This window comes from Erythranthe guttata, chromosome 3 (assembly GCF_056151865.1).
Source record: "Erythranthe guttata isolate IM_541 chromosome 3, IM_541, whole genome shotgun sequence".
In the NCBI taxonomy this organism is placed as follows: domain Eukaryota; kingdom Viridiplantae; phylum Streptophyta; class Magnoliopsida; order Lamiales; family Phrymaceae; genus Erythranthe; species Erythranthe guttata.
The window spans coordinates 14,134,910-14,152,080 of record NC_142535.1 but is presented as its reverse complement, the minus strand read 5'-3'; the positions used below and the strand labels follow the sequence as shown (position 1 = coordinate 14,152,080).

The 17,171-nt window shown below is 33.2% G+C and overlaps 3 protein-coding genes across 4 annotated transcripts; all 3 read left to right on the top strand.

Annotated features, from left to right (window-relative positions):
- The first annotated feature begins 1,245 nt into the window (after window positions 1–1,245).
- FLDH (NAD(P)-binding Rossmann-fold superfamily protein) lies at window positions 1,246–3,696 on the top strand. Its single transcript, XM_012996302.2, has 5 exons — window positions 1,246–1,576; window positions 1,691–1,819; window positions 1,928–2,092; window positions 2,394–2,696; window positions 3,256–3,696. Exons 1-5 carry the CDS (start codon window positions 1,283–1,285, stop codon window positions 3,394–3,396), a joined length of 1,032 nt encoding a protein of 343 aa, XP_012851756.2. The 5' UTR covers window positions 1,246–1,282; the 3' UTR covers window positions 3,397–3,696.
- Window positions 3,697–3,950: 254 nt separating this feature from the next.
- On the top strand, window positions 3,951–5,852 carry LOC105971222 (B3 domain-containing protein At5g42700). Its single transcript, XM_088815576.1, has 7 exons — window positions 3,951–4,214; window positions 4,352–4,450; window positions 4,535–4,569; window positions 4,663–4,828; window positions 5,051–5,257; window positions 5,343–5,434; window positions 5,604–5,852. The coding sequence occupies exons 1-6, from the start codon at window positions 4,077–4,079 to the stop codon at window positions 5,421–5,423; spliced, it is 726 nt and encodes a 241-aa protein (XP_088671702.1). The 5' UTR covers window positions 3,951–4,076; the 3' UTR covers window positions 5,424–5,434; window positions 5,604–5,852.
- Window positions 5,853–11,876: 6,024 nt separating this feature from the next.
- Window positions 11,877–15,895, top strand: LOC105971409 (putative protein phosphatase 2C 12). Of its 2 annotated transcripts, none has more exons than XM_012996263.2 (10): window positions 11,877–12,295; window positions 12,571–12,907; window positions 13,212–13,383; window positions 13,535–13,688; window positions 13,804–13,867; window positions 13,973–14,080; window positions 14,191–14,316; window positions 14,504–14,754; window positions 14,974–15,176; window positions 15,355–15,895. In XM_012996263.2, the coding sequence occupies exons 2-10, from the start codon at window positions 12,707–12,709 to the stop codon at window positions 15,381–15,383; spliced, it is 1,308 nt and encodes a 435-aa protein (XP_012851717.2). In that variant the 5' UTR covers window positions 11,877–12,295; window positions 12,571–12,706; the 3' UTR covers window positions 15,384–15,895. The 2 variants fall into 2 exon arrangements, with proteins under 2 accessions (XP_012851717.2, XP_088671701.1); XM_088815575.1 differs by having other exon boundaries at window positions 11,940–12,295; window positions 12,602–12,907.
- Window positions 15,896–17,171: the final 1,276 nt, after the last annotated feature.

Genomic DNA, 17,171 nt, shown 5'->3' with positions numbered 1-17,171 from the left:
TTTCCTTTCTTTTTGATCTTTTTTTTCCTTCATGGACACCTAATTATCGTTTTCACCTATAAAACACAAAATCAATCAATTAAAAGCACAAATATAATTAAATCTAAACAAAAGATCCACGTAAAGTAAATGTATTGAGCGTAAAATTTACACTCAACAATGCCCGATATAAACCCGAAACCTGGAAAAGTATATGAGTCGAGTTTGGGCCTATATTAATGAGGCACGATGATACGAAAGCTTGAGTCAATATTAATGAGACCCGATGATATATGAGATTGAGGCAATCCAAACTCAACTCACATGACCGGATTGACAGTTCTAACCGTTGGTTACGTGGATATATTTGTTCAGACAAAAAGCAAGATATCCTTAACTGAGTTGTCATGTAGTTCTTTACAATTTTTCCGTTAAGTTAATTAAATTATGAACACTACAGAATTAAGTTAATTAAATTGAGGGTACAACTTTTAGGCAAGTATTTATTTTGCTTACAAGCCCGAATTCGAGCATTAAGGTGGTATTTGTAAAAGCTTTTACAAATAGATTATGAACTTTAATTTCTTTCTCATAATCTATTTTTAAGTGTTTGCAAAATAAAATTTTATCTTTACTTCCCTTAAAATAAGCAACTAAAGTTAATTTGTTATTCGCTCATGACCCTGATTTTTCTATTTAAGTTTATTTTCAAGAAAATTTGCGAACACCCCCAAATTTTAGAAAATAAAAACTTAAAACTAACTTAATTCACAATTTACAACTTCTACTATTAAATAAGCACTTGCAAACACCACGTAAATAATTAGGCAACTAATAATAGTTGTCACCTAGTAAAATAAAAAATAAAATAAAAAAACACCAGCTAAATCCTAACATCAATGCTTAATTATTAGGGGAAATTATAGTTTTCATCCCTTAACTTTGCACCGATTTCACATTTAGTCCCCCATGTTCACAAAAAACACGTTTGGTCATTCATGTTCCAATAATTTAACATTTTTTGTTCTTTCCGTCAATTTACCGTTAGTCCGTTAGTTAAGGCAGTGATGGGTACACGCTTGATTCCGTTTGTTTTAACGGAAAATTGACGAAAATTACTAAAAGTGTTGAATTTTTGCAACAAAAAGGACCAAATGTGTTTTTTTGTGAACGTCGGGGGCCAAATATGAAATTAGTGTAAACTTTAGGGGCAAAAACTGTAATTTTCCCTTAATTATTATGTATTTAAAAGCCCAATCACATAGTCTCCGCCGAGTCAGCTGAATTGCAAAAGGCGATCAAAATGAAAAAAGTGGTGTTGGTCACCGGCGCGTCAGGCTATTTAGGCGGGAGGCTCTGCCACGCGCTTCTCAACCAAGGCTACTGCGTTAAGGCTTTCGTCCGCAAAACCAGCGATCTCTCCTCATTGCCTCCGCCCACTGGCGCCGCCTCAACCGGCGGCGGAACTCTCCAGTATGTGTACGGCGATGTCACCGACTACCAGTCCCTCCTCGAAGCTTTCTCCGGCTGCCACGTCATCTTCCACGCTGCTGCCCTAGTCGAGCCATGGATTCCTGATCCCTCGAGATTCACTACAGTGAGCTCAGCTCCACTTTTTGATTTAATTTAATTTATTTTTTTGAAACTTAATCAGTTCATCAGTGAAAATTGTCCTAGATTGAATTTCACTTACTCGATGAGAGTTGATTAGGTTAATGTAGGGGGTCTGAGGAACGTATTGAATGCCTATAAGGAGACGAACACAATCGAGAAGATCATTTACACGTCGTCGTTTTTCGCATTGGGATCCACTGATGGGCATATCGGCGATGAAACTCAAGTACTGCAAATTATTTTCTATGCAATTCAAACTGAACTTTGAGGGAAAAAAATGGAAGATTTTTTTTTTTTAATTTAATTTTAGTATGTGGTGTGATTTTTTTAACAGGTGCATTCTGCCAAGTATTTCTGCACTGAATACGAGAAATCGAAGGCTGTAGCCGATAAGATTGCGTTAGAAGCTGCAGCCGAGGGAGTGCCTATAGTTCCAGTTTACCCTGGAGTTATATATGGTCCCGGCAAAGTCACAACTGGAAATATGGTGGCACTTTTGGTAAAATTGCTCGTGTTTTCGATCTTTTTAGAGCTTAATTTTTGGAACACTGTCTTGATGCAAATTGAGTTCAATTTGATAATTCCGATAATAGTTTTGTGCTTCGTTGATTGATTTAAAAATCGGATTATAATAGTCGCGGTCATTTAAAATATGGTGTTACGTCTTGTTTTTCTATGGATTTGTGCACATTCATTATGCTTTGAATTTAAGTATTGATGTGAATTTGATGGAATGATTTTCGAACGGTGATGAGATAAGTTGACCGAATGTTTGACTGTTTGAATATTCTTTTTGTCAGCTTGTGGAGCGGTTTAATTACCGGCTTCCAGGTTACATGGGCGAAGAAAAGGGGTTCTCGTTCAGCCATGTGGATGATGTGGTGCAGGGGCACATTGCAGCACTGGACAAAGGTCGGCCGGGTGAAAGGTATCTTCTTACAGGAGAAAACGCATCTTTTAAGGATGTTTTTGATATAGCTGCAGTGATCACTCAGACAGCTAAGCCTCGGTTCCGCATCCCGCTTTTTCTTATCGAAGTATATGGATGGTTGTCTGTTCTTTTCGCCAGAATCACAGGGAAGCTTCCCCTTCTCAGTCCCCCGGTATGGGATTTTTTTCCTTTCTTGTTTTACGTATGATTCTGTTCAATCTATGTCATTTCTTTCATCAATAAATTGACTAATGACTATCGATTATGTACATTAGGAGACTCAAAGACTGAAATATTGAATTGCTTCAATGATGTTTTTACATGCATGAAATTTGAAAATTAGCGGTTAAAAATAGCATCTTGATGTAAGTTTACACAATACAACTATCTTTACTGTTCTATCAAAACGTAAATGTTTCAATCGTTATAGCCCGTAAGCCCTTTCATGTTTTTTTAATCTAGTGATGATAAGCGTCAAAATGCCCGGATCTTATCTTGTCAAATCTAGCGCCTCACTATTCACTTTACTACCATGGCAATTTCTTCGTTTTTACTTTCAAATGGACAGACTTTGACATTTTCTACCCGCTTGTACCCCTTACATCTCTGTGACTGAACATTTTTGCTGCCAACATTTTCGACTTTATCACTCTCAAGATTGTGCTATGATTTGTAAGTTTCTTGAAATTGAGACTTAACGACAGTCTATTTCTCTGCTCTGTTTCGAACAGACAGCGAATGTTCTCAGGCATCAGTGGGCTTACAATTGCGACAAGGCTAAGACAGAGCTCGGTTACAATCCCAGAAGTTTGAAAGAAGGTCTGACAGAGATGCTTCCATGGCTAAAGAGCTCGGGCTTGATTAAATATTAGGACATTCTCTTGGCCACATGTCCATATGAGTATTAGCGGTTTACAAATACTCCACGTTGTCGACTTTGCGAATACGGCGCCGGTAAAGGATATGTCAAACCCTCAACTAAATCGTGTGGGCGATTTGAAATCTTCGATTATTTAACAAAGCTTAAAATGTTCGTCATTACCTATATGATAATAAAAGGTTGCGTTAGATATGTATTCATGTATTACAATCGATTTGTTGTCGGCAGTACATTTTTTTGTATGAAATGAGCCCTCCAAATGAATTTGAAAAAAAATGAATTTTGTGACAAAGAAGAGAGAGAGGGTTTTATACAGTATAATTAATAGTGACTAGTTTTCATTTCCATTTTAGTGACTACAATAAAATACAAAAAATCATTTACTGCCATAGACACATCATATGGGTAAAAATCCTTATTTACTGAAAAATAAAATATAAAATATAAACCCTAATTTTTATTACCAAAACTAGGAATGGAATTTTGCAACGGTCAAATTTGGCTCTAAGATTTCAAATAAAAGCACAAGGGATCGTATTTCAAGGTACAAGTACTGAGTACAGGTCCTCATTGTACCTACCCCACTCTCTCCCTCTCTCTCTCTCTCTCTCTCTCTCTAAACATTTGCAGAAGAGAAAATAATATCTGAAAGAAAATTAGATAGATTAAAAAATGGTGATGTCTAAGGCGAAGAAGTATGAGGCTGTAAGGGAGAAGCGATTGGAGGAAAACATGAAGAGAATGGAGCAACTTCATCTCCCTCTTCTCTCTCTAGCCCTTAAAAATGCCTCCTCTCCCAAACCCTCTCCGGTTCTCTCTCTCTCTCTCTCTCTCTCTCTCTCTCTCTCTCTCTCTCTCTCTCTCTCTATACAAATATGTGTGTGTACTTCTATGTTCTTTTTATTTTTTATTTTTTTTTTTTAATTTGTGTGCTGAAATTTATAAAGATGAAGAACACAAAACCCCGGATTGCCAGGACAGAGCTTGTTCCTGTAAGAAGATCATTGAGATTTTCCAACAAATCACCATCTCCTCAATACAAAGAGGTAATATTTTTTTTATTATTTTTTTTAATTTCTTTTTATCTTTTTTGTTGGTTTATAAATTCAAGAAAGCAACTTTCCTTACAGATAACCTTGTACGAGCGTGTGCATCTGCCTAGAAGGTTTGAATCCTGTCATGGGTTTGAACATTACATATAGAAAATGCTGCAAGAATCACATAAAAATCCAATCTTTTTTTTTTTTTTTGATGTTAGAATAACATATAGCACGAGGGATTTGTCGAACCGTGTTTACGCATCGGATGAAGCTAGAGCTTGTGCTGTGAAAAAAGCCGAGGAAACGGAATTGACTCTAGGGTCCGATTACCCTACACTTGTGAGATCAATGCTTCCCTCCCATGTTAGTGGAGGCTTTTGGCTGGTAAAAATAAAAATGCATCACCATCTTTTTATATTGTTTTCTAATTTATTACAAGTTTTATACTATGAAGATGTCGAATTAAAAAAAAAAACCGTAAAACGAGACCATTATCGACACAACACGGAAAATTCTTGGAAAACGAACTCAACTCTGTTTTTCTCTGTTTTTTTTTATCAGTATCTGAGAAATGCAAATTCTGGGGTTTGTGAATTATAAATGCAGGGCCTTCCGTCTCATTTCTGCAAGAGGAAACTTCCGAGGACAGATGGCGTAGTTTCATTGGTCGACGAGCAAGGAGAAGAATGGCCCGTAAATTATTTGGCTCGGAAAAACGGACTAAGTGGTGGTTGGAAGAAGTTCTCTATTGATCATGGCTTGGTAGATGGGGATGCACTCATTTTCCAGTTAATCCGACCGACCGTATTAAAAGTACGACTTCGTTTTCCAATATTTATTCTTAATTTATTTATTTAAAGTTATAATTGTTATTCTTTTTTTTTGTTAAATTTATCAGGTGTTCATTACAAGGGTGGATGGTTCTGGAAAGACCGAGACCGATAAGACGAACAAGGTCGAAGAATCCATCGAACATTAAAATTCCGAGAGGTAAAATTATTTCGTTTTGATGGGATTGTCCATATTGTCGATTAGTCCTTATCGAATAATCGAACTTCCGATTTCCATCAACGAACTTGAACTCGTCTGCTAACTTACAATATTTTGCATTGGATCGATATCTTGTGACGCTTGATGTTTTTTTCGTTTATTTTGACAGGTGGGAATTGCTATGTATCGCTCTCGTCATTTGCTAATCAAGTAACATATTTTGAAGGTTGGAAAAATAGGAGAAGTATCTTTTGTAGTTAGGACAAGATCAAATGTTCTGTACATGTAATTAATTAAGGTGGGGAGAGAGACTCAAGGCATGATTGGTTGGGATATTAGCTTAACTTAATTAATTATTTTAGTGTTAGAACTTATGATTATCTATTTGGCCTTGTACTATGAGATCTTTTTGAATCAATCTCCACCGAAAAAACCGTACCGATTTTCTACCGAAAAAATTCTATATATCGGACGGTACTTGCTAGAGAAGTATAGCTAAACTGGTTCAATAGATCATTTTGTAGTTTATTAAAAATTGAAGATTATATTTAGTACAAGAAGATTTCGTATGAACTTTAGTCGAAAAGCGATAAATAGGATTTCTTATGCAATATGAACTCTGTCTATTCTTTGAAAAAAAAGAAAAATAACTACATTTAGCAAATGCCTAAATTGATAATTACTATGGTAAATTTCGGCCACCGTCTGAGAAAATGTCAAATTATGAGGGTGTTACATCTACTGCCTCAACTATAAATTTTCTTACATGTCCACCCTTGTTGTGTCAAATTTATTGGAATCTTCTAAATTATGTGGAACATTCTCGAGTTTGTACCCGTTTTACATTATTCGAACTCCACATTTTGAAACAGGATGATCATAAGATGTGTCGCTTGGCTTGGCTTATAAAGAAAAAAACTAATAAAATATATATATATAAAAAATTAAACTACTCAATTTCGATTAGTCTTTGGTTTGATAATATATCAAATAAATAAATCGAATTAGGAGTATTCTAATGAAATGTAGTACTCAATGCAAATTTAAATGGCTGATAATTTGATATATATTATGGTGACTCAACATATAACACTAAACTAAAAGTTAACATCGTAGACTTGGTAATATTTTCAAGTCGTGTATGAATTATTCAACTCATTTTATTGGATAAATAAATAAAAGATATTAATTAAAATCATTGATCTCAATATGTATTTTACGCCAAACTTTTCTACACAAAATATAAATCAATATTTGATGTGATGGGTTCATTGAACTAAGGCAATTAATAACATGGTAGATTTTCTATCAACGTGTTTAAATATATTTATTCCAAAATTTTATTAACAATGTTGGGAAGTAAAAAAAACTTTATCTTGGCAAAAACAAGACGTCAAAATTAATAATTTTCTATAGATTCTTATTAAAGTAGATATATAAAAAGAAGAATAGGAAATAGCGATTAGAAAATTAAATTAACCCGTGAAATAAAATTGGAAGTTAAAAAAACTAGCACCAATTACGTCCCACAACAATTAAAAAAATTGTTCCCTAATAAAAAGAAAAATTGGATTGCAATACGCGGAATTTGCCGAAACTTTATTTTAATCCATCTATAATATTAAAACACATTGTTATCTGATATTATAAGTGTAATTTCCGAGAAGTAAAATTGGAATGAAAATTGAAATGTCATATGTACTTCAATTCCGATCCATATCAAAAATTGGAAGCTTAAATTTTCAGTAAAAAAGTTCGTTTTAAAAAAAAAAAAAATTGTGAAGTTCAATTCATTTCGAATCTTCAACTTTTCGATGTGAATCTTACGTAGCATAGCAATTTTATTATTTTATACGATTAAAAAAAACATCCTATTTTTTATATATAATATAACCTAAATTTAACATCTTATTTGAGACAAAAAAAAAAAAAAAAAAAAAACAAATGAACAGGATTTTTTTTTAATCTATAAATAAGAAAACAACAGAATTGAACTATAATCTTAAACTATGAACACAGATACACATAGGTATATGTGTGATTGTGTGCAGATCAATGGTTAATATTCATTCGGTGTATTTCACCGAATATAACATCAAACAAACCGATTTTGAAGAGCCACGCGCCTGTGATTCGCCGCTGATTCCGGGAGGCAATAGTCGTTTACAAACTATAAGTCAAACATTTGCTGTCATCCAATTTAATTCCTTTATTTCCTAATTTATAAATAACACTTATTAATACTAATTACTAATTAGTAATGGCTTAATTCCGCTTTGCACTTTTGAGATGTAGCACTTCCGTATTTTGTACTTTAAAAAATACAAAGTTTGAAAAAAATCGAATTGAGTTATTTAAAAACTATATTTTCTATATAAAAAAAAGTTTTTCTTACTAAATTATCCGATTGGGGATCTTTTACTGTGATTGGTGACAATATTTGGTAGAAATATTTGTTAGAAAATATAATTTTCAAAAAACTTGATAACATAATAGCAAAAAAAAAAAAATAACATAATATTATTTTCATAAAATATATTTTTGTGCTAAAAAAAATAGTTTAAGTATGTTGATCAGATATAATTTTTTTTCAATTTGTTGTTTCAAATAGACTTGGGGATGAATACGAAAAATTGATTTTACATTTGACATCCAAAATAACTACTACTAAAAAATATTAAATTACCTATAGTAGTTTAAAAAATTTCATTCGGGGTGCATTGTGAATGATTTATTGCGCCTCGAAGTACAAAGTCTTATTAACATTTTCAAGGATGCAAAGTGTCAAAAATCTACATTTTAAGGGTGCAAAATAAGATTAAACCAATTAGTAATAACAATCATTTCATCCTTTTAAGCCAAGCAGTCAAGCACAACTCCTTTGAATAACATATTTTTTGTAGTTATTATTTTCTAAATGGTATCTTCACTTGACTAAGAAAACATCAATATACTAAACAACTACACATGAAATTGAAATAAAAAAATATTTATGTCCATGGTGAAGGTGATGATTATATATTGTAAGTTGTTGATTATGTATTCCAAAATGAAGTATTGTATTTGCGATGTAATTAATTTTTCATATTTTTCAATTTTAACTGCAAAATTTTATATATATCGAATTGAATCAACTTGAATTTAAGTATTAACTTGCTAAAATACAGGGAAGTAATTTTCATTTCCTTTTTTATTTGTAAAATTTAACCAATTATTACTTGTAAATTATTTTTTTATTTTGTCCAATGCCCTTGACTCTTTCATCCATTTGCATAAACATTTGGTATTAAGAGCAGTTTACACGTTAGTGACGAAACTTTCATGCAAGACGGCTTATATGGGCGAATGGCAAAAAGGCCCGTCACATGGGACTTAAATGCATTTTGGTCCACACAAAAAATAGTCTCTCAATTAAACCCATCCCCATGTCTTTAGTCTAAAATACCCTCCATAATATAATTCTTATCAATTCCACCCATTATGCTCTAACTTCCTTAATATTATACATTGACCCCGGATTTAAACAAATATATCACATTCACCCCCAAAATTTTTATTTTTTTTTCAGAAAATAATTTTTTTCTGAAATGTTTTTTTTTTCCGGTCAGATTCCGGCGTTGGCTTTTTTTGTTTTTTTTTTTTGAAAACTTTTTTTTTCCTGAAATTTTTTTTCCGACCGGTCTCCGGTGTTGACTTTTTTTTTTTTTTTTTTTTTGAATTTTTTTTCCGTAGAAAAAAAATATTTTAATTAATATTACTGTCTTGGCTACTAAATTACTGTCTCATACAGTAATATTATGAATATTATTTTCCCGAACAGTAATATTGTTAATATTATTGTCTAAGACAGTTAAATTACTGTTGGAGACAGTAATTTAGCACCCAAGACAGTAATATTAATTAAAATAATTTTCTTAAGAAAAAAAATAAAAAAAAAGTCAATTAACAGTTAAATTACTGTCTCCAACAGTTAAATAACTGCTGGAGACAGTAATTTAGCAACGAATACAGTAATATTAATTAAAAATATTTTTTTAAGAATAAAAAAATCAATTAACAGCTAAAATACTGTCTCCGACAGTTAAATAACTGCTGGAGACAGTAATTTAGCAACGAATACAGTAATATTAATTAAAAATATTTTTTTTAAGAATAAAAAAGTCAATTAACAGTTAAATTACTGTCTCCGACAGTTAAATAACTGTTGGAGACAGTAATTTAGCAACGAAAACAGTAATATTAATTAAAATATTTTTGAAGAAAAACAAAAAAAAGTCAATTAACAGTTAAATTACTGTCTCCGACAGTTAAATAAATAAAAAAGTCGGAGACAGTAATATTAATTAAAATATTTTTTTTAAGAAAAAACATAATTATAAAAATAAAAAAATAAGAAAAAAAGTCAACGCCGGAGACCCGGCGGTCAACGGCAGTTGACCGGCCGGAAAAAAATTTCTGGGAAAAAAAAAATTTCAAAAAAAAAAAAAAGTCAACGCCGGTCAACGGCGGCGGCCGGCGGTCTCCGGTGGTGGCGGGTCAAAATTGGAATTAGGGTTAAAATTGGTTAATTGATGAAATTGGGCTAAATTGGGGTGTAAATCATGAAATTGGAGTTGAATTGAGTTTCAATGAATTGGGGGTAATTTTGGTATATATAAAGGGATTTTCCTTATTTGCAAATAAGTTTGAATGGGTTGGATTTATTTGAAAAACAAAAAAGTTGGATGTCCCTCTTTTAATTAAGTGCCCTTATCATGGGCCTATTTGCCATTTTCCATATATATATATATATATATATATATATATATATATATATATATATATATATATATATATATATATATATATATATATATATATATATATATATATATATATTACATGTATGAGAAATGTGATAGAGACGTCACTTATAGTATGTTGTTTATGATTTGAGACTATACAAAATATTATGTCCGATCAAATCATGTTTAAAGTTGTTTGAAAAGATGTATTTTAGAAGAAGAATTCGAAAAATAAAGAGATGCTTGTTTATTTTTTTAGTGATCGAAGACATTTTTTTATTGTAACAGTCAAATTATGTCTGGAGCAGAGAGAAGGTTTAGAGAATGTTTTGGAATTTTTTTTCAGACACTAAAGAAACACGAATTCGTTTTAAAGAAAATAAACGTGAAATGAAAACATAACCAAACATTGCCAGAAGCTTAATTAAGAACTAATTAAATATTTGAACTTGAGTTTTGTAAATAATTAAGCTCATGCACATGAGTTTAGCAAAAAAAATTAAACTCTAGACAATGAGTTTAGCAAAAAAAAATAAAGAGATGCTTGTTTATTTTTTTAGTGATCGAAGACATTTTTTTATTGTAACAGTCAAATTATGTCTGGAGCAGAGAGAAGCTTTAGAGAATGTTTTGGAATTTTTTTTCAGACACTAAAGAAACACGAATTCGTTTTGAAGAAAATAAACGTGAAATGAAAACATAACCAAACATTGCCAGAAGCTTAATTAAGAACTAATTAAATATTTGAACTTGAGTTTTGTAAATAATTAAGCTCATGCACATGAGTTTAGCAAAAAAAATTAAACTCTAGAATGAGAGATAAATTAATCGCGGCTATTGTCTAAAAGAAATTCCGAGACTTACATGGATGATGGATCATATATCGTATCATAATTAGTCATCGTTTAGTTGCCAACATAAAATTAGTCAATATAAGAATAATTTAATAAAAACCTAATTATTTTAGTGGACTCCAAGACGTCCAAAAAAAAACTTAATAAAAAGGTAAGATAGAACATAATAAAATATGATAACATAATAGTTCCGAGTAGACCTAAGAAACTATTGGTTTATCAGATATATAACAATGTCTAATTATTTAATTAATAATGACTAATTTATCCAACCAAACGACACCTTAGTCTAGTGATTTATAACCAAAAAAAATGCGTTTGTTCTTATTCTCACATATAACTTTTGTGACAATGGACTTGTACCCAATTTTGGTCCTTATATAATAAGAGCAAAATTAAATAAACTTGTAGATATAAATATAAAATAATAAAGTAAATATAATTTAGAAAATAAAAATAAAGGGTAAATTACAAACACCCCCTCAACTATGATTTTTTCTTACATCTCCATCCTTATGGTGTCAAATTAAACGTAATCATCTAGATTTTGTGGAATGTGCTCTACTTTGTACTTGTTTTGTGTAAAAATACAGTTTCCGATGCACCACAATCTGATATATAGAAGCCAAAAAACACATATTATGATCATCTTGCTTCAAAATGTGGAGTTCGAATGGGATAAAACGGGTACGAAAGTGATAATATTCCATATAATCTCGAAGATTCCACTAAATCTGAGGAGTTGAAGGGGGTAACTGTAATTATCTAAATAAGAAGGGGGTTTTCGTAATTTGACCATACCTCAGGGGAAGATGTTATGTTGACTGTGGATTAGTTAATATGGTGACGCGCCCACGAGCGCGAGTTAAAACAGATCACCTTTTTTCACAGCTCACCATTCCAGCTTTCTTTATTGCCCAACAATGGCATTTTCGCATTTCTCAATTCCCCTTTCTCAATACATACACTATACAACAACATTTTTCCACACTTTTCCTCGTTCAATTTACACACATTTTTGCCTGACAGCTCCTTCCCACCCATAATTATTCTCTCTCTCTCTCTCTCTCTCTCTCTCTCTCTCTCTCTCTCTCTCTCTCCAACACACAGTTGAAATGCACAACAATCGATCTTATTGCAGCATCGGAACCCAACGACGCCGGGATCTGCGTTTCTCGATGACTGCGCTCCGACAACGTTGTTAATCGTCGCTCGATTTCATGGTGCGTTCTTCCTTTTTCCCCCTTTTTTTATTATTTGATTTTGGCGTTTTTAAAACCCTGTGTTAATCCGCATTGTGCTGAAATTGTTCGCCTTTTTTTTTTTGATTAATTCTCAACGAAATAGAATCTTAGCAATGTTGGGTTTTTCAATTGCGTTTAAATATGAACAGATTGTTCTTTCTTCCCCCCTTTTGCTTTGATCATTGCAATTGTGTGTTTGTAGATTTGTGTTGTGTGACTTTTGATTCTTGTTAATTTGATTGTGTTTTGTGTAGGATATTTTGGATTTAAATTGATTGAATCCAGTGAACCAAGGATAACAAGATAAAGGAGGATTTGGGTTTTTCGAAAGGCTTCGATTTTCGAATCTGTTAATTGGTGTTGTTGTGTATATAATTGGGTGACCAAACAATGCTGTCTAAGAGCGGGGACCACCAGACGGTCCCACTATCGGTGTTGCTAAAGCGGGAATTGGCCAATGAGAAAATCGAGAGGCCCGAAATAGTGCACGGTCAAGCCAGTCAAAGCAAGAAAGGCGAGGACTTCACATTCGTCAAGACTGAATGCCAACGGGTCTTAGGCGATGGAGTCACCACATTTTCCGTTTTCGCGGTATATTTATATATATCTTATTGCATTGATTATTGTTGTTGATTGTGGTAGTTGAGTACGATACTCGTCGCGCCGAATATTAATTCGTGTTTATATCTAGTGATGAATCGTCCTTTTACATAACTTATGAGGGAATTGAAGAAGTCGTTGCTCTAATTGTGCTGATTCATAATTGAGATTTACAGTAGATTCGGTGACAAAAAAATAAAATTCCGTTTCTTGCAGCTATGTAATGTAGTGTACATTATTGCCTCTTTTTTTTTTTTTGGAAACAACGGATTTAAAATATTCTTCATTTTTTCAGTTATTTGATGGTCATAATGGATCAGCAGCCGCTATATATTCGAAAGAGAATCTCTTGAACAATGTGTTGAGTGCAATTCCACCGGATCTTAACAGTGACGAGTGGGTATCGGCATTGCCAAGGGCTTTGGTTGCAGGTTTTGTGAAAACCGATAAAGATTTTCAAGAAAGAGGTATAACTAACTAACTACCTTTTTAACCAGCCAAATAACTCTCTCTCTCTCTCTCTCTCTCTCTCTCTCTCTCTCTCTCTCTCTCTCTCTCTCTCTCTCTCTCTCTCTCTCTCTCTCTCTCGTACTAATTATATTGTGTCTTATGTATCAGCACAAACTTCGGGAACAACAGTTACCTTTGTAATAATCGAAGGATGGTTCTTAACTGTCGCATCAGTTGGTGATTCTCGTGGCATTCTTGAATCTGCTGAAGGGGCTATATATTATCTATCCGCAGATCATAGACTCGATTGCAGTGAAGAAGAGTAAGTTATTTGTATTCTATTTTTTTAATTGTTTTTTTTTTAAATTCTTCGCATGAATTGCAGTTTGATTCTTTTACAATAAAATTTTCATTTCTCTGATTATTGAATGAAACAGGAGGGAAAGAATAATTTCAAGTGGCGGAGAAGTTGGCCGGCTTAATACTGGTGGCGGCACCGAGGTAGACAAAGTATTATTTATTATTCTTTCAATTTTGGCAATCAAAGGTCAATTTATCCAAGTTTTTTTTTTTAAATCTTAAAAATGATAATTCGGCTATTTGTAGATTGGTCCGTTGAGATGTTGGCCAGGTGGCTTGTGTCTTTCACGATCCATTGGTGATTTGGATGTTGGCGAGTACATAGTTCCTGTACCTCATGTTAAACAAGTAAAGGTTCGTTTCTTTTCACGAAAATTCTCCTTGCTAAAAATGTAACTGTGAATATACGAGGAAAAGAAAATTCCGTTGCTAAATTCACCAATTTAATTGTTCGTATACGCCAGCTGTCGCCGACAGGTGGAAGGCTAATAATCTCGAGCGACGGTGTTTGGGATGCACTATCTGCCGAAGCAGCTTTCGAGTGCTGTAGAGGGATGCCGCCCGATACTGCATCTTCGCAAATCGTCAAAGTAATAAAATAATATTTCTTACAGCCTCATGTATATATATATATATATATATATATATATATATATATATATATATATATATATATATATATATATATATATATATATATATATATATATATATATATATATATATATATATTCCAACTTGGGCTTGTTCTAAATTTGATTCGTTAAATTTATATAGGAAGCTGTACAGGTGAAGGGTCTTCGAGACGATACGACTTGTATAGTTGTAGATATACTCCCCCCCGAGAAAAACGAGCCCCCAAAACCACCCCTGAAGAAGCAAGGAAAAAGGGTATTTAAGTCTATGTTCCGTAAAAAATCTTCCGAGTCATCGTCTCAGAGAGGGAGGAATAAGGAAGAGGAAGAAAATCTCGAACCAGAAATGGTGGAGGAGCTATTTGAGGAAGGGTCCGCTTCACTTTCGGAAAGGTCCGAATATAATGTCATTATATTACTAGGCCTACTCAATTTTCTGAAGGCCTCGTTTGGTTGATAAAAATAAAAGTCATGATTAATTAAATAATTTGATGATTGAGTAGGTTTATTGTATATCCTCAAAAGATTGCATGTTCTTATTTCGGGAACCAAACGAGACCTAAGCAGTTTCTTATATTGATATTTGATTAATTTGTTGCTTGTTTATTACAGGCTGGACTCGAAATATCCCGTGTGCAACATGTTTAAGCTGTTCATATGTGCGATTTGCCAAATCGAGATAAAACCTGGCGAAGGTATTTCGATACATGAAAAAACAAACGAGGCGAGAAAATCACGGCCGTGGAATGGCCCTTTCCTTTGCTCGAGCTGTAAAGACAAGAAAGATGCCATGGAAGGAAAAATACCTAACGGAGGTACACACACACACACACACACACACACACACACACACACACACACACACACACACACACACACACACACACACACACACACACACACATATATATATATATTTGTTATTACCGCATTTTCGTTTAATTTTTTTGTGCAAGTCTTGAAAATCGTATTTACTGTTTTTGTTTTTTACAGTTGGTAGATATAGGAGTGGAAGTGAATAGTCGATCTCCTTGAGTGATAGTATATTCTCATTCTCTGATCTTAACTGAGGAAGAAGGCGATCGCGCACCTTCGTCGAACGCCATATATATATAAGATAGTAAGTGTAATTGAAAAACCCTAGTGTGAATATGTAAGATACAACACACAAAATGTGTTTTGCCTTCTGCTCTATTCGGACTTTGAAGATGAAGACTTGTGAATTTTTCAATTTAGTCGAAAACGGACAAAATCTTGCCTATGTCGGGTTAAAAGACGAGCGAGTGGTCTCTCTATGTACAACTGTCGTAGAAAAGATCAGAGATAACTTATTCGTTACAAGAGTACATTTTCTTGATATATTCTTTGTTGTAATATTGCCGCGTAAAAAATGTTTGACTGGAGTTCGTCGGTCTTTTTGCCGTTTTTGACGACATTTTGTTTTTCCAATGTAACATTGTTTTGTTCTTCCTTGGTTAAGAAAGGAAGATAAACAACATTCGGCGTATAAAACGGGGTCATTTTTTCGTCTGTACTTATTATCTGCATACTCGCATCTTCTTCTTGTGCTTTTTTATATCTAAGAAATGTTTTTCCTAGCATAATATTTTTGTCGGTAAAATTCAATTTACTTGTCTTGTTTATGTATTCGACTAGACATGACCACGTTTATGGTTCAAACCGGAATCGGCCCTAACCAGGGTTAACGGTCCGGTTAACCTGATTTGTCGTGTTAGGTTCGGTACAAGTTTACCTATATGTCGGATTCTTCGACCCTACACCCGGTGAAAAACACCGAGTGGGTCTTCTGCTGCCACGTGTTTTTTTTCTTTCTAAAACCCCTAAAGGTAAACCCTAGCGGGGAATCTATTATAAAATACAAAAAAGAGACACGTGCCAGCAGAAGACCCACCCGGTATTTTTCACCTGGTGTAGGGTCGAACAAATCTATGTCGGACCGTGAACTACTGGTAAATAGGCGGTTCAACAATTAAATAGGAAAAAAAAAACATATTTTTGAAATGGCGGGTCGAACCTGAACCGTTTGTATCAAATTCAAACGGGTGGCCAAGATTATCTGCTATGACTGGAGTTAGTGGATCTATCTTCCAAATAACTTATGTTCGGATTATGCTTATCTCAATATTTTATTTCTCTCTCTCCAAGTTTTCTTATAACCTAATTTTCTATTAAACTGGATTTTTTTTTTCTGTACTTGACGGTTGGAAAATTTGATTACAGCATTTCCTCTACCAGAAGTTTGTGGTTCCGCTATCCTCTTGGTGTTTAAGAATTGAGCATTAATTTTCCCTCCTTTTATGATGTGTTCGATTTTTTTTAATTTATCATATGCATGCACATAATTTTCCCCCATTTCTAAAGTTTATGATTTATCGTAAGCACACACATAATTTAATACAATTATTAATCGAAAATATATATATTGTACAGTGCACGAGAGGAGTTACTAATTGAAACACGATGTTTACATAAAATTTTTAAGGTGGCGGATATATGCAAGTCCATTTTTTTATTAGTTCAAGACCTCCAACATAAAAATACTAATTTATCCTTAATGAAATTCAAAATCAAATAAAAAACATAAATCATAAAAAAAAAGGAACGAAAAAAGACCCATCACATAGGACTTAAATGCATTTTGGTCCACAAAAAAAACAGTCTCTCAATTGAACCCATCCCCATGTCTTTAGTCTAAAATACCATCCATAATATAATTCTTATCAATTACACCCATTATGCTCTAACTTCCTTCATATTACACATTGACCCCGGATTTAAATAAATATATC

Bases quoted from the DNA above. Each gene is read 5' to 3' on its own strand.
- FLDH (XM_012996302.2), top strand. From the start codon at position 1,283: ATGAAAAAAGTGGTGTTGGTCACCGGCGCGTCAGGCTATTTAGGCGGG. The intron at 1,820-1,927 runs GTACTGCAAATT...TTTTTTTAACAG, and splicing joins ATATCGGCGATGAAACTCAA to GTGCATTCTGCCAAGTATTT. The intron at 2,093-2,393 runs GTAAAATTGCTC...TCTTTTTGTCAG, and splicing joins GAAATATGGTGGCACTTTTG to CTTGTGGAGCGGTTTAATTA.
- LOC105971222 (XM_088815576.1), top strand. From the start codon at position 4,077: ATGGTGATGTCTAAGGCGAAGAAGTATGAGGCTGTAAGGGAGAAGCGA. The intron at 4,215-4,351 runs GTTCTCTCTCTC...AAATTTATAAAG, and splicing joins CCTCTCCCAAACCCTCTCCG to ATGAAGAACACAAAACCCCG. The intron at 4,570-4,662 runs GTTTGAATCCTG...TTTTGATGTTAG, and splicing joins CGTGTGCATCTGCCTAGAAG to AATAACATATAGCACGAGGG.
- LOC105971409 (XM_012996263.2), top strand. From the start codon at position 12,707: ATGCTGTCTAAGAGCGGGGACCACCAGACGGTCCCACTATCGGTGTTG. The intron at 13,868-13,972 runs GTAGACAAAGTA...GGCTATTTGTAG, and splicing joins ATACTGGTGGCGGCACCGAG to ATTGGTCCGTTGAGATGTTG. The intron at 14,081-14,190 runs GTTCGTTTCTTT...CGTATACGCCAG, and splicing joins CTCATGTTAAACAAGTAAAG to CTGTCGCCGACAGGTGGAAG.